General features: G+C 48.9%; 1 protein-coding gene across 4 annotated transcripts in view; it reads right to left on the bottom strand.

The window, feature by feature from the left end:
* GYPC (glycophorin C (Gerbich blood group)) overlaps nucleotides 1-14,267 on the bottom strand; it is a 44,776-nt gene that overhangs the window by 3,278 nt on the left and 27,231 nt on the right. The window contains exons 2-3 of one of the 4 annotated variants that reach the window (XM_050752574.1): nucleotides 6,987-7,043; nucleotides 3,109-3,216 (exon numbers count right to left, since the gene is read on the bottom strand). In XM_050752574.1, the coding sequence (XP_050608531.1) occupies nucleotides 3,109-3,216; nucleotides 6,987-7,043 (165 nt within the window). Of the gene's footprint in view, nucleotides 1-3,108; nucleotides 3,217-6,935; nucleotides 7,044-14,267 lie in introns of all 4 variants that reach the window. The other 3 variants (XM_050752573.1, XM_050752576.1, XM_050752575.1) reach the window with 3 other exon arrangements.

Here is a 14,267-nt window from a genome sequence, read left to right as displayed (position 1 = left end):
TGATGCTTACACCAGGGGTCTCAGTCCACTTTGTGTTGCTATAGCGGAATACTTGGGTAATTTATAAAGAAGAGAGGTTTATTTGGCTCACAGTTCTAGTGGCTGGGAAGTCCAAATTGAGCAGCTGCATCTGGTAAGCGCCTCATACTGCTCTTACTCGTGGCAAAAAGCAGAAGGGGAGCAGACATTTGCAAAGAGACCACAGGTGATACAGAAAGCAAGAGAGTTTAGAAAGCTGAATTTGCTTTTATAACAACCTGATCTCAGGTAACTAATCCAGTCTCATGACAGAAAGAACTCCCTTCCTTCCTCAAGGGAGTATAATCTATGCATGAGGGATCTGTCCCTATGACTCAAATATCTCCCACCAGGTCCCACCTCCCATCACTGCCACATTGGGAATCAAATTTCAATGTGAGGCTTTTGCAGGGTCAAACCACATCCAAACCATAGCACCAGGTGTTGCTTTAGTTGTCTTCTATCTACTGTATCATGCAGTCTTCACAGCCATCCTATGAGGTGCCTGGTGTTGTTGGCCCATGTCACAGGAAGAACACCAAGGCTCAGAGATGTGATGTGCCCATGATCACACAGCTCATCCAGTGTCAGGTCAGGACTTAGCCAGTGCTCTTGCCTCTGGAGTACACGTTCTGTCTTGGAGAAGCCCTTCCCAAAGCTCCTGTCTGAGGAGTCATTCCTGAAGCCCCCTCATAGGTTTTCTATTGACTCTCCTGTGGGAAGGACCAGTCTATGACACTATCCCAGTTACTGTGTGTGTTTTTTCACGGCTTAATGGCCTGGCCAAAGAGGGCTGGGATGTGTAGGACATTGGAGACCTGCATGTTTCCTAGAGCTGCTGCACAGAATGCCGTATGTCTTCTGGGAGATGACTGTGAAGAAGGATTTATTGGATCACAGAAATATCAGTGTTAACATAGGAAATCCCATGTTCCCATTACAATGGCTCTGCATAATAAAACAGAGAAGGATGCTTCATAATAGTCATTTCCACTCAGAAAATCACTTTAATTATAGTGCTGTGAGGTCATTCTCCCCAGTGCAGCTGCCAGATGCCTCTTTCTTATAAGAAACCAGCTGCTGGTGTCAGGAGTCATAGTGGGTAAGGAGAAAACAGACTCCTTGCTAGGGGTCCACAGCAGGAAGCAGGTAGGCCTAGGTAGGTGTGAAAGTGGGGAGGAAGGTAAAACAAGGCATCGAGTCAGCAAAGGGACCCAGTGAACACACCAGGAGTCAGGGCCTGGGGAGCCAGGAACCAGGTAGGGTGGAGGGTCCAGCATTCACAGTGCTTCTCAGTAGCAAGACCTAAAGCAGGACCATAGCAACTTCAAGTGGGTGCTGGACTTTGTTATACAGTGTGAACAAGTGCAGCCTCCAATTTAGTATCTAGCACCTAGTAGGTACTCAATTCAGTGAACATGAATGCATGAGTAAATGCATGCATATATAAATAAATGGATTTAGTGGTGGGCTTCCAGACTTTTCCAATCACCAAGCACCTCAAAGTTCAGAAAGAAAGAATAACAGTTTGCTTAAGTAGACATGGATGGTTATAGAAGCTCAAATACCCAGAACAGCCCTCAGAAATTTTCTGGGTGAAGACAGCATTTCTTATGACAGTTTGTCCAACAGAATCAGGGTTAGAAGAGACTGTTACTTCCTCTTCCTTTAAAACAACTAATAATTGCTTACTAGGTGCCAGGTGCTGGTCTCAACAAATAATGCATTTTAACTCAGTCCTTGCAACAGTTGCCAGAACCTTGCTCTGAGCTCCTCCATTCTAAAACCAGGAAAGCTCCAGAAAACAGGGCAGAGCTGGTTGCTCTGTGTACACTATACAGGGGGAAAAGATGAGGCCATTAACTGTGCTTGGGACAGGTTGTGTGGTTTGTGTTTTTCAATGGCCTGATGGCTGCTCCTCACCCTACCCTGCTCCCATTGCCTCCTGGGGAGTGAGGACTGCAGCGAATCTGCAGGAGGAGCAGGACTTGGCCACACAAAGGACTGAAGTGGGAGAGGGTAACGCAGAGGATGTCAAGGTGCTGGCTATGTGTGGGTGGGGGAGCAGTCACCCCTCACTTCTGCTGGGACTCCAGAGGGATGGGGAAGTACAGTGTGAGGCGGCTGAGGAGGGGTCAGATCACTCAGGGCCTTGAGAGTGATGGGGCAGCAGTCTCCTGGGGCCGGGCTGTTTTGAGTTTGGGCATTTACTTTGAAGCTGCAGAACAAGCCTCTGTCTCTTCTTAGAATGCAGGTTTCTTTGGAGGCCTTGGGGAGGGACTGCTGAAGAATATGGAAAGTCTGAAACTGCTCCCAAGTCCCACCTTTATAGAACAATTTCCTAAACTTCCTACAGCCTTCAGGGGAACACTTGTGTCTGCATAATGTTAATAATACCACCTAAGAAGAAAAATGCTCAGCAGTGCAATGAGTTGGAGAATGCCAGGGTACACAGAGTCCAACGGGTGTCTTTGGTTACTTGCTGCTGCTGCTTTTTCTTTCTTTTTAAATTGTAGATGTTTCCTAGTTATTAATAAGCTGCTGAGAAGTCTGGATCTCAAAGAAGGTCACAGAGCACACAGCACCTCCCAAACTTGGTTGTTCTCGTGACACAGTTTGCAGTCACAGCCATGACCCGTGGGGATCCACTTGCTCACGGTTCAAAGCAAGGCAAAGGCAGGCTCAAGTTTCCTTGAGGATGGAGAGTTGGGGGGCATGGACCCAGGGCAGAAAATAATGTGGGATGAGGGAGATGGTGGAGAAGTGTAAGTAGCCTGGTCCGTCTACCCTCATCCCACCTCCACCCTCAACCTCCCTCACCAAAACTGCTGTCTCTCCAGCCCCTGAGTTCCTGTGAGTCAACAGCCCTGAGGAAGGCTGATAAATATATACACAGATATGTACCATGTACGTATGTATGTATATTTACCCAGGACTAGACTCCTCCATTTCACATTCAAAACCACCTCCTAAGGAGAGGAAAAATGGCCACAACTACCCCCGCCCAAGTCCTTAGGTCAGTTCTCCCTGGATGTTTTCACCAAGGTGCCCCACCCTGGCTGCTTGAAGGGGTCTGTGATGACAGCTCACCTGCAGTGATAGAAGTGTACATTGTGGTGGGGCTCTGCGATGAGACCTCACCTTCAGTGGTGGTGATGTCCATTGTGGTGGAGGCGGAGGTCACCCCTGGATAAGGCCCTGTGAACAGAGGACAAGAATCTGAGGTCAGACAGGAGGACTCTCCATGCCTAGCAGCACCTTGGCCCAAGCTGCATCCTTTGTTCAGGTGTGAGCAGCTCTGTGAATGGGCCCACGTGGACAGGAGCAGTGTGGTGCAACCAATGACTCTTAGCAGGGGTGCACAGCCCAGGAACCAGGTTCTGGTTGGTCACTGACTGGGATGGAACTGTTTGAACCTGAACCACCAGGTCACTCCAGGCCCATTTGAGTTCTCTGCTGTATGCCTGTACTGAGGGTGGTGGCTCCACCTGGTAGATGCTCAACAGTTATCTGTGGTGTGTATGAAGGCAGGGACTCTTGTTGTGTTTGTGACAGAACATTTGTGGAGTATCTGATGCTTACACCAGGTGTCTGAGTCCATTTTGTGATGCTATATCTGAATTCTTGGGTAATTTATAAAGAAGAGAGGTTTATTTGGCTCACAGTTCTAGTGGCTGGGAAGTCCAAATTGGGCAGCTGCATCTGTTGAGGGCCTCATACTGCTCCCCCTCGTGGCAAAAAGCAGAAGGGGAACAGACATTTGTAAAGAGACCTCAAGGTGATATAAAAAGCAAGAGAGTTTACAAAGGTGAATTTGCTTTTATAATAACCTGCTCTCAGGTAACCTATCCAGTCTCGTGACAGAAGGAACTCCCTCCCTCCCTCAAAGGGCTATTAGTCTCTGCATGAGGGATTGGCCTCGATGACCCAAATATCTCCCACCAGGTCCCACCTCCCATCACTGCCACATTGGGAATCAAATTTCAACATGAGCTTTTGCAGGGTCAAACCACATCCAAACCATAGCACCAGGTGTTGCTTTAGTTGTCTTCTATCTACTGTATCATGCAGTCTTCACAGCCATCCTATGAGGTGCCTGGTGTTGTTGGCCCATGTCACAGGAAGAACACCAAGGCTCAGAGATGTGATGTGCCCATGATCACACAGCTCATTCAGTGTCAGGTCAGGACTTAGCCAGTGCTCTTGCCTCTGGAGTACACGTTCTCTCTTGGAGAAGCCCTTCCCGGGGCTCCTGTCTGAGGAGTCTTTCCTGAAGCCCTCCCTTAGGTCTTTCCATTGACTGTCCTGTGGGAAGGACCAGTCTATGACACTATCCCAGTTACTGTGTGTGTTTTTTCACAGCTTAATGGCCTGGCCAAAGAGGGCTGGGATGTGTAGGACATCGGAGACCTGCATGTTTCCTAGAGTTGCTGCACAGAATGCCTTCTCTCCTCTGGGAGATGACTGTGAAGAAGGACTTGTTGGATCACAGGAATATCAGTGTTAACATAGGAAATCCCATGTTCCCATTACAATGGCTCTGCATAATAAAACAGAGAAGGATGCTTCATAATAGTCATTTCCACTCAGAAAATCACTTTAATTATAGTGTTTTGAGGTCATTCTCCCCAGTGCAGCTGCCTGATGCCTCTTCCTTTCCTTTCCTTTCCTTTCCTTTCCTTTCCTTTCCTTTCCCTTTCCTTTCCTTCTCTCTCTCTCTCTCTTTCTTTCCCTCCCTCCCTCCCTCCCTCCCTCCCTCCCCTCCCTTCCTTCCTTCCTTCCTTCCTTCCTTCCTTCCTTCCTTCCTTCCTTCCTTCCTTCCTTCCTTCCTGTCTTCTTTTCTTTCTTTCTTTCTTTTTTTTCACTCTCTTATAAGAAAGCAGCTGCTGGTGTCAGGAGTCATAGTGGGTGAGGGGAAAACAGACTTCCCAGCTAGGGGTCCACAGCAGGAAGCAGGTGGGCCAAGCTAGGGGTGTCTGGGACCAACAAGGAGCTTAGAGGTGGGGAAAAAGATAATATAAGGCATCAAGTCAGCATAGGGACCCAGTGAACACACCAGGAGTCAGGGCCTGGGGAGCCAGGAACCAGGTAGGGTGCAGGGTCCAGCATTCATAGTGCTTCTCAGTAGCAAGACCTAAAGCAGGACCATAGCAACTTCAAGTGGGTGCTGGACTTTGTTATACAGTGTGAACAAGTGCAGCCTCCAATTTAGTATCTAGCACCTAGTAGGTACTCAATTCAGTGAACATGAATGCATGAGTAAATGCATGCATATATAAATAAATGGATTTAGTGGTGGGCTTCTAGACTTTTCCAATCACCAAGCACCTCAAAGTTCAGAAAGAAAGAATAACAGTTTGCTTAAGTAGACATGGATGGTTATAGAAGCTCAAATACCCAGAACGGCCCTCAGAAATTTTCCGGTTGAAGACAGCATTTCTTATGACAGTTTGTCCAACAGAATCAGGGTTAGAAGAGACTGTTACTTCCTCTTCCTTTAAAACAACTAATAATTGCTTACTAGGTGCCAGGTGCTGGTCTCAACATTTAATGCATTTTAACTCAGTCCTTGCAACAGTTGCCAGAACCTTGCTCTGAGCTCCTCCATTCTAAAACCAGGAAAGCTCCAGAAAACAGGGCAGAGCTGGTTGCTCTGTGTACACTATACAGGGGGAAAAGATGAGGCCATTAACTGTGCTTGGGACAGGTTGTGTGGTTTGTGTTTTTCAATGGCCTGATGGCTGCTCCTCACCCTACCCTGCTCCCATTCCCTCCTGGGGAGTGAGGACTGCAGCGAATCTGCAGGAGGAGCAGGACTTGGCCACACAAAGGACTGAAGTGGGCGAGGGTAACGCAGAGGATGGCAAGGTGCTGGCTATGTGTGGGTGGGGGAGCAGTCACCCCTCACTTCTGCTGGGACTCCAGAGGGATGGGGAAGTACAGTGTGAGGCGACTGAGGAGGGGTCAGATCACTCAGGGCCTTGAGAGTGATAGAGCAGCAGTCTCATGGGGCCGGGCTGTTTTGAGTTTGGGCATTTACTTTGAAGCTGCAGAACAAGCCTCTGTCTCTTCTTAGAATGCAGGTTTCTTTGGAGGCCTTGGGGAGGGACTGCTGAAGAATATGGAAAGTCTGAAACTGCTCCCAAGTCCCACCTTTATAGAACAATTTCCTAAACTTCCTACAGCCTTCAGGGGAACACTTGTGTCTGCATAATGTTAATAATACCACCTAAGAGAAAAATGCTCAGCAGTGCAATGAGTTGGAGAATGCCAGGGTACACAGAGTCCAACAGGTGTCTTTGGTTACTTGCTGCTGCTGCTTTTTCTTTCTTTTTAAATTGTAGATGTTTCCTAGTTATTAATAAGCTGCTGAGAAGTCTGGATCTCAAAGAAGGTCACAGAGCACACAGCACCTCCCAAACTTGGTTGTTCTCGTGACACAGTTTACAGGCACAGCCATGACCCGTGGGGATCCACTTGCTCATGGTTCAAAGCAAGGCAAAGGCAGGCTCAAGTTTCCTTGAGGATGGAGAGTTGGGGGGCATGGACCCAGGGCAGAAAATAATGTGGGATGAGGGAGATGGTGGAGAAGTGTAAGTAGCCTGGTCCGTCTACCCTCATCCCACCTCCACCCTCAACCTCCCTCACCAAAACTGCTGTCTCTTCAGCCCCTGAGTTCCTGTGAGTCAATAGCCCTGAGGAAGGCTGATAAATATATACACAGATATGTATGATGTACATATGTATGTATATTTACCCAGGGCTAGACTCCTCCATTTCACATTCAAAAGCACCTCCTAAGGAGAGAAAAAATGACCACAGCCCCCCCGCCCAAGTCCTTAGGTCAGTTCTCCCTGGATGTTTTCACCAAGGTGCCCCACCCTGGCTGCTTGAAGGGGTCTGTGATGACAGCTCACCTGCAGTGATAGAAGTGTACATTGTGGTGGGGCTGTGCGATGAGAGCTCACCGTCAATGGTGGTGATGTCCATTGTGGTGGAGGCGGAGGTCACCCCTGGATAAGGCCCTGTGAACAGAGGACAAGAATCTGAGGTCAGACAGGAGGACTCTCCATGCCTAGCAGCACCTTGGCCCAAGCTGCATCCTTTGTTCAGGTGTGAGCAGCTCTGTGAATGGGCCCAAGTGGACAGGAGCAGTGTGATGCAACCAATGACTCTTAGCAGGGGTGCACAGCCCAGGAACCAGGTTCTGGTTGGTCACTGACTGGGATGGAACTGTTTGAACCTGAACCACCAGGTCACTCCAGGCCCATTTGAGTTCTCTGCTGTATGCCTGTACTGAGGGTGGTGGCTCCACCTGGTAGATGCTCAACAGTTATCTGTGGTGTGTATGAAGGCAGGGACTCTTGTTGTGTTTGTGACAAAACGTTTGTGGAGTATCTGATGCTTACACCAGGTGTCTGAGTCCATTTTGTGATGCTATATCTGAATTCTTGGGTAATTTATAAAGAAGAGAGGTTTATTTGGCTCACAGTTCTAGTGGCTGGGAAGTCCAAATTGGGCAGCTGCATCTGTTGAGGGCCTCATACTGCTCCCCCTCGTGGCAAAAAGCAGAAGGGGAGCAGACATTTGTAAAGAGACCACAAGGTGATAGAGAAAGCAAGAGAGTTTACAAAGGTGAATTTGCTTTTATAATAACTTGCTCTGAGGTAACCTATCCAGTCTCGTGACAGAAGGAACTCCTTCCCTCCCTCAAAGGGCTATTAGTCTATGCATGAGGGATTGGCCTCGATGACCCAAATATCTCCCACCAGGTCCCACGTCCCATCACTGCCACATTGGGAATCAAATTTCAACATGAGCTTTTGCAGGGTCAAACCACATCCAAACCACAGCATCAGGTGTTGCTTTAGTTGTCTTCTATCTACTGTATCATGCAGTCTTCACAGCCATCCTATGAGGTGCCTGGTGTTGTTGGCCCATGTCACAGGAAGAACACCAAGGCTCAGAGATGTGATGTGCCCATGATCACACAGCTCATTCAGTGTCAGGTCAGGACTTAGCCAGTGCTCTTGCCTCTGGAGTGGACGTTCTCTCTTGGAGAATCCCTTCCCAGGGCTCCTGTCTGAGAAGTCGTTCCAGAAGCCCTCCCATAGGTCTTTCCATTGACTGTCCTGTGGGAAGGACCAGTCTATGACACTATCCAAGTTACTGAATGCGTTTTTTCACGGCTTAATGGCCTGGCCAAAGAGGGCTGGGATGTGTAGGACATCGGAGACCTGCATGTTTCCTAGAGCTGCTGCACAGAATGCCTTCTCTCCTCTGGGAGATGATTGTGAAGAAGGATTTATTGGATCACAGAAATATCAGTGTTAATATAGGAAATCCCATGTTCCCATTACAATGGCTCTGCATAGTAAAACAGAGAAGGATGCTTCATAATAGTCATTTCCACTCAGAAAATCACTTTAATTATAGTGTTGTGAGGTCATTCTCCCCAGTGCAGCTGCCAGATGCCTCTTTCTTATAAGAAACCAGCTGCTGGTGTCAGGAGTCATAGTGGGTGAGGGGAGAACAGACTCCTTGCTAGGGGTCCACAGTAGGAAGCAGGTGGGCCAAGCTAGGGGTGTCCGGGGCCAGCAAGGAGCTTAGAGGTGGGGAAGAAGATAATACAAGGCATCAAGTCAGCAAAGGAACCCAGTGAACTCGCTAGGAGTCACGGCCTGGGGAGCCAGGAACCAGGTAGGGTGGAGGGTCCAGTATTCACAGTGCTTCTCAGTAGCAAGACCTGAAGCAGGACCATAGCAAGTTCAGGTGGGTGCTGGACTTTATTATACAGTGTGAACAAGTGCAGCCTCCAATTTAGTATGTAACAGGTAGTAGGTATCAGTAAATATTTACTGAATGCATGAGTAAATGTATGCATATATAAATGAATGGATTCAGTGGTGGGGTTCTAGACTTTTCCAATCACCAAGCACCTCAAAGTTCAGAAAGAAAGAATAATACCTTGCTTAAGTAGACATGGATGGTTACAGAAGCTCAAATACCCAGAACGGCCCTCAGAAATTTTCCAGGTAAAGACAGCATTTCTTATGACAGTTTGTCCAACAGAATCAGGGTTAGAAGAGACTGTTATTTCCTCTTCCTTTAAAACAAGTAATACTTTCATACTAAGTGCCAGGTTCTGCTCTCAACATTTAATGTATTTTAACTCAGTCCTTCCAACAGTTCCAATCCATAGGAGTTATTATTAGCCCCATTTTACAGATTTGGCAGCTGAGTGCCAGAAAAGTGTTATTCTCCCCGGCTTGTACAGCTACCTTGAGAGTCAGAAGTCAGTGATTTGAAGCCCTGGCAGCTTTGAGTCAGTGTGTTTTGTCTTGTAGTGCACTGCCAAGTGGAGAGCCTTGGTAAGCTGCTCTCCATTTGGCTTGAACGACTTGGGGTGCATTTCTTGGCTTGTTGTTAGGGACCTTGTACCCACATCTGTATACCGGGAGACTATACACACTTTCAGCAGGCCAGCCAGGCTGGGGGATGGGTGGGGCCTGAGACCTCTGGGACATTGCCACTTGGGCCTCCCAATGTGGGCTCCCTCCATGCTCATGCCCACTAAGAAGCATGCTGGGCAGGAAAGTCCCTCAGCTGGAACTACTCCCTCCATGCCCCATGTCCTCCAAGTGTGTGGAGCTTGATTTCCACATGTCTCCCGATGTGACAGACTCCAGGGAAGTGGCACTTCAGCCGGACCAGAGCTGCCCTATAGTAGTAGATCATCGTCAGCATAGAGAGGAAGCTCGAAGCTGTCTGGGAAGGTGCAGATGCTGTGAGACAGTGGTTCTCAAAGCGTAGTCTCTGAACACACAGCATCCTCTGGGAGCCTGTTAGAAATAGAAATTCTCAGGCCCCAGCCCAGACCTGCTAAAGAAAAGCACTAGGACTGGGTCCCAGTAATTACTATAGTAGATTCTGATGCATGCTCTAGGCTGGGAAGTGCTGGTGTAAGGAGGGCTTCCGGAAGCGGTGACATCAGGCTTGGTCCTTTAAGGACAAATAGGACTTTGCTGCACAAAGCATATAAGCCTTCCAGGCAGAGAGCTCAGCATCTAAGGCAGCTCTCCCCACTTCTCAGCTTTCTCCCCAGTGTCTGCTTGCCATCCACAGCTCCAAGGCTCTGGAAGCTTCTGGAGATGGCGGGGTGAGAGTCCCCCTCGGTGCACTCCTTTGCCCTGTGCTCATTCAGCTAGCATCAGTGATATGAGGTCTTTGGAGAAGGCTGGCTGAGTGAGCTCAGGTCCTGCCCAGAAAGTAGGTGGTTGTCTGCATCCAGCTTAAGGGGCCTGGAATGAAAGCCTGCCCCTTGCTGGAGCTGAGGGATGCTTCTGAGGTTGGGATTAGGTTCATGCTGAGCTCAGCAACTAGGATGAGGGTGATCTGCGGGCAGCCTTGGGGGTGCGTTTGTGGCAGAATAAGGTGTTAATTACGGCCAAGCTTGGGTCTGGTATCAGAAATAGACAATTACCCAGCACAGCGATTGGACAGACATGAGAGGACCCATTTTTTGGAAAGACCCAAGCATCCTACTTTTTTTCTTGTGAGCCCTCCTCCAGGTTGCAAGGTCCCCTGCTGCCCCCTGCAACACCCCCGCCAGACAGGAAGCTCCACACGTTCGGGCTTGTGTTGCTCACAACTCTATACTCAGCTTTGTACTGGGTGCCTGGCACTGAATGACAACTGCTGAACGTTTGAAAGCCTTCTGGGGAACCACGAACCAACTAAACTGCAGCCTTCACTATGCTCATCTTTGTGGAGCTGGGAATGGGTTTTCATCCAGAGAATTTGCCATTGGCTGCAGTCATCCCTATCAACTCTCTATGTCCTCAGGATGTCAGCTGTCTATTCTCTGGCGGAAGGCAGCCACCCCTGGAGGCAGTGGGGCACACATGCACAACCCTGCAGTGCGGGCAGTGTGCTCTGTGCTTCAGTTGGCAGCTTGAGTGCAGCTATTGGGGTGAAGGACCTCAGCTGCAATGGATTCTTAGGGGGCAGTGGTGTTTTTCCGACGTGGATGGAGAGCAGGGGTCAGGTGCTAGCCCTGAGGATGGAAGTCATGCTCCTTTGTTGCCACCAAGAGCCTCTCTTCTCTTGCATTTTCAGATGACACTGTGCTAAAAAGTTATTTTTTTTCCCGCATGGGCTGGTCTTTACATTTCCGGGCCCAACTCCCATGGCTCCCCTCTGCCATAGGAGTTGAAGGAGTTCCCCACTTCCTGTCTTCCACTGTCCATCTGGTCCAGCAAAGAAAGAAGAATTCAGGCACAGGGTGAGGGCTTGAAGGAGGGGAGTGAGAGTGAGGATGGCTTCAGACTAGAACCCCCAAGTGTTCTGGGAGGAGGAAGATGATCTCAGCCTCAACATCATGACAGGAAATGTAGGTTTTTCATGGGGGACTTGGAGACTTCTGCAATGACAAACCTTGTTGGTGACAGTGATGCAGCAGCAATGGCAGCGTCGACTGCTTGACAGTTGGCCAGGTGCTGTGCCAGTTACCCAGAGTGTTCAATTGAGAGGAACTTATGGGCCTGGTTAGAAAAGTCAGTTTACCAGGCTGGGTGCAGTGACTCACGCCTGTAATCCCAACTTTGGGAGGCTGAGGTGGGTGGAACACCTTAGGTCAGGAGTTCAAGGCCAGCCTGACCAACATGGTGAAACCCCGTCTCTGCTAAAAATACAAAAATTAGTTAGGCATGGGCAGGTGCCTGCAATCCCAGCTACTCTGGAGTCTAAGGCAGGAGAATCACTTGAACCTGGGAGGTCGAGGTTGTAGGGAGCTGAGATCGCAACATTGCACTCCAGCCTGGTCGACAGAGTGAGAATCCCTCTCAAAAAAAAAAAAAGAAAAGTCAATTTACCAAGCACTCTGAAGCAGCAAGGCTTTGTGCAAGTCTGATTTGGGGTTCAAGAACCGGACAGCTATAGGGGAAGGAAGAGTAACCTTTAGGGGCGTGGAAAGTGCTTCGCAGCTAGCAGTGTGGTTTTTCTTCCTGCTCTGGATTCCTCAGCATCCTTGCACGAGTGAAGTAGAAATCAGATGACAGTTGAAGTACATGAACTAACTTTTCTTTTTGGTAGGAAAGGTCAAATGCATTTACTTGCCCTTGATGGCTGGCTATTATTGCTTCCGCAAAAGATGCAGTGTACAGGCTCTAGGGTCTCAGAGTAAAGTGCCCCCAAGAAACAAATAAATAGCTTATTACCCATCCATCCATTTCTCCTAGAAGCCAGTCGGTGTTGGCTGAGCAGTTAGCATTTATTCAGCCCTAGAGTTGCAGGGAAGAGGAGAACATGGTGTGTGTCCCCAGGAAGCATATGACTTGGCTGCGGAGGTGCAAAAGTCAGATTGCCCACAGTCTCTGTGTGATGAAGCATCAAAATGAGCATTGACGAGGTGGTCTGGAGACTTGTGGAGACACAACCGTGAGACTGAGCCCCAGGACTCTAGGATTCTATGGCATTGGGGGTGCTCATAATTGTGCTGGTTCATTCTTTCCTTCAGCAAACCTTTTGTAGCACCTCCTACACTCCAGCCATATGCTCTATCGTTAAGGCCAAGCCCCTGCAGTCAGGAGCACACTGTGTAACCGACAAGGACAAATGCATGTGGGTAAGTTGGGAAAAGGTTGCTCTCTGTTGGAGCCCACAGATCTTCAGTGTCCTCAGGAAAGGCTTCCTGGAAGAGGTGGCCCCAAGTCTGTCCTGAGATGGCGGGTGGGCAATGCCAGTGTGGTAGTGGGCATGGTGGTGGGAGAGATACACGAAGGGAAGGCCGTGATGATAGAGTGGTCAGTAAGTTTCTGGGTTGGGTGGAGAGCCTTCCTGGACGCCTGACCACCATGGGCTGCAGGGACTTGCTGGATGTATGCTATGAGGTCTTCAATCTGCCTTCACTCTCAGGCATGGCCACCCTTCCTGTCTGTGCAGAAAGCACATGTGCATTCATCTGGTCTTGCAGATGGAATACACAGGTGAGGTTGATGTGAACTTGACCTGCCTGTTCAGAACGTGTCTGAAAGTCTCAAGGTCAATGTGATTGCCCTGAAGGTCCATATGGGTGACCTTACAAACAGTCCCCCAACAATCCCCAGGGCTGCCAAGGTGCTGTGCAATTTAGCTGTACTGCTTTGACACCCTATGTAAGACTATCAGCAGTGCTTTCCTCCTCCTAAACCTTATCCGGTCTTATCTGTGGCTACGGTACCAAAACACCACATGGATGACAGGATTGGACCCATGCAGGCTGCACGGCACCATCTGGATGGAAGTGTGGAGGCCTGCAAAGGTGGGTGTGGAGGAGACGTGGCCTCTCTGCCCCGGAGAAGACAGTCATTCCCATGTCAGTAAACTGGGATGAAGCAGAGGCTCAACACTCAGAAGGCAGAGTCAGCAAAGGACATCTGCTCCTTACGCACATCTTGGAGTCTTGCTGCGGAACTTTTCCTACCTAGCCATTTGCTTTTGGGATGTGCTCCCAGGAGGAGAACTGGAAAGCAAGTGAGGCTGCCGTGACTTAGAACTTGAACTGTCTGGTTCCAGGGTTTTCTCTGTATAGATTCCCTGTTATTCCCCCTGAGCCTTAAAAAAAAATTTAAACACAACCTTACTTCAACACCATAACCAATCTGCCTCAGTTGAGCTACAATATCTAAGTAAAAGGAAAGAGTGTTTTTTCTTCATTGTGAGGAGACAATATGAAAAAGCGGAACCATCGACTCCTAAGTCCAGGATGCTGACAACAGCAGAAATCAGGAAGGCACCCTGAAGGAGGAAGAATCTGGGGATAAAAGCCTGGCTGAGCAAGGTGAAGTTACTCTTGTCCACCACTGGGGAGAGGAAGTTGTCAGCTGTGGATGGTGCAGCATTTGTAATTTATCAGGAAAGCAGCAAATATCCTTTTTTTTTTTTTTTTTGAGACAGAATCTCGCTCTGTCACCCAGGCTGGAGTGCAATGGCGCAACCTCCGCCCACCAGGTTCAAGTGGTGGGTTCTCCACTTGAACTCAGCCTCCCGAGTAGCTGGGATTACAGGCACCTGCCACCATGTCTGTCTAATTTTTGTATTTTCAGTAGAGATGGGTTTTTCGCCATGTTGGCCAGGCTGGTCTCAAACTCCTGACTTCACATGATCTGCCCGCCTTGGCCTCCCAAAGTGCTGGGATTACAGGCGTGAGCCACCTCACCTGGTCACAGATATCTTTCTTTACTCATGGCATAGATTGAAGGAAAGCAGAA

Source organism: Macaca thibetana, chromosome 12 (genome assembly GCF_024542745.1).
Source record: "Macaca thibetana thibetana isolate TM-01 chromosome 12, ASM2454274v1, whole genome shotgun sequence".
Lineage (NCBI taxonomy): Eukaryota > Metazoa > Chordata > Mammalia > Primates > Cercopithecidae > Macaca > Macaca thibetana.
The sequence above is the reverse complement of the archived record's forward strand: the minus strand, read 5'-3'. Positions and strand labels throughout refer to the sequence as shown.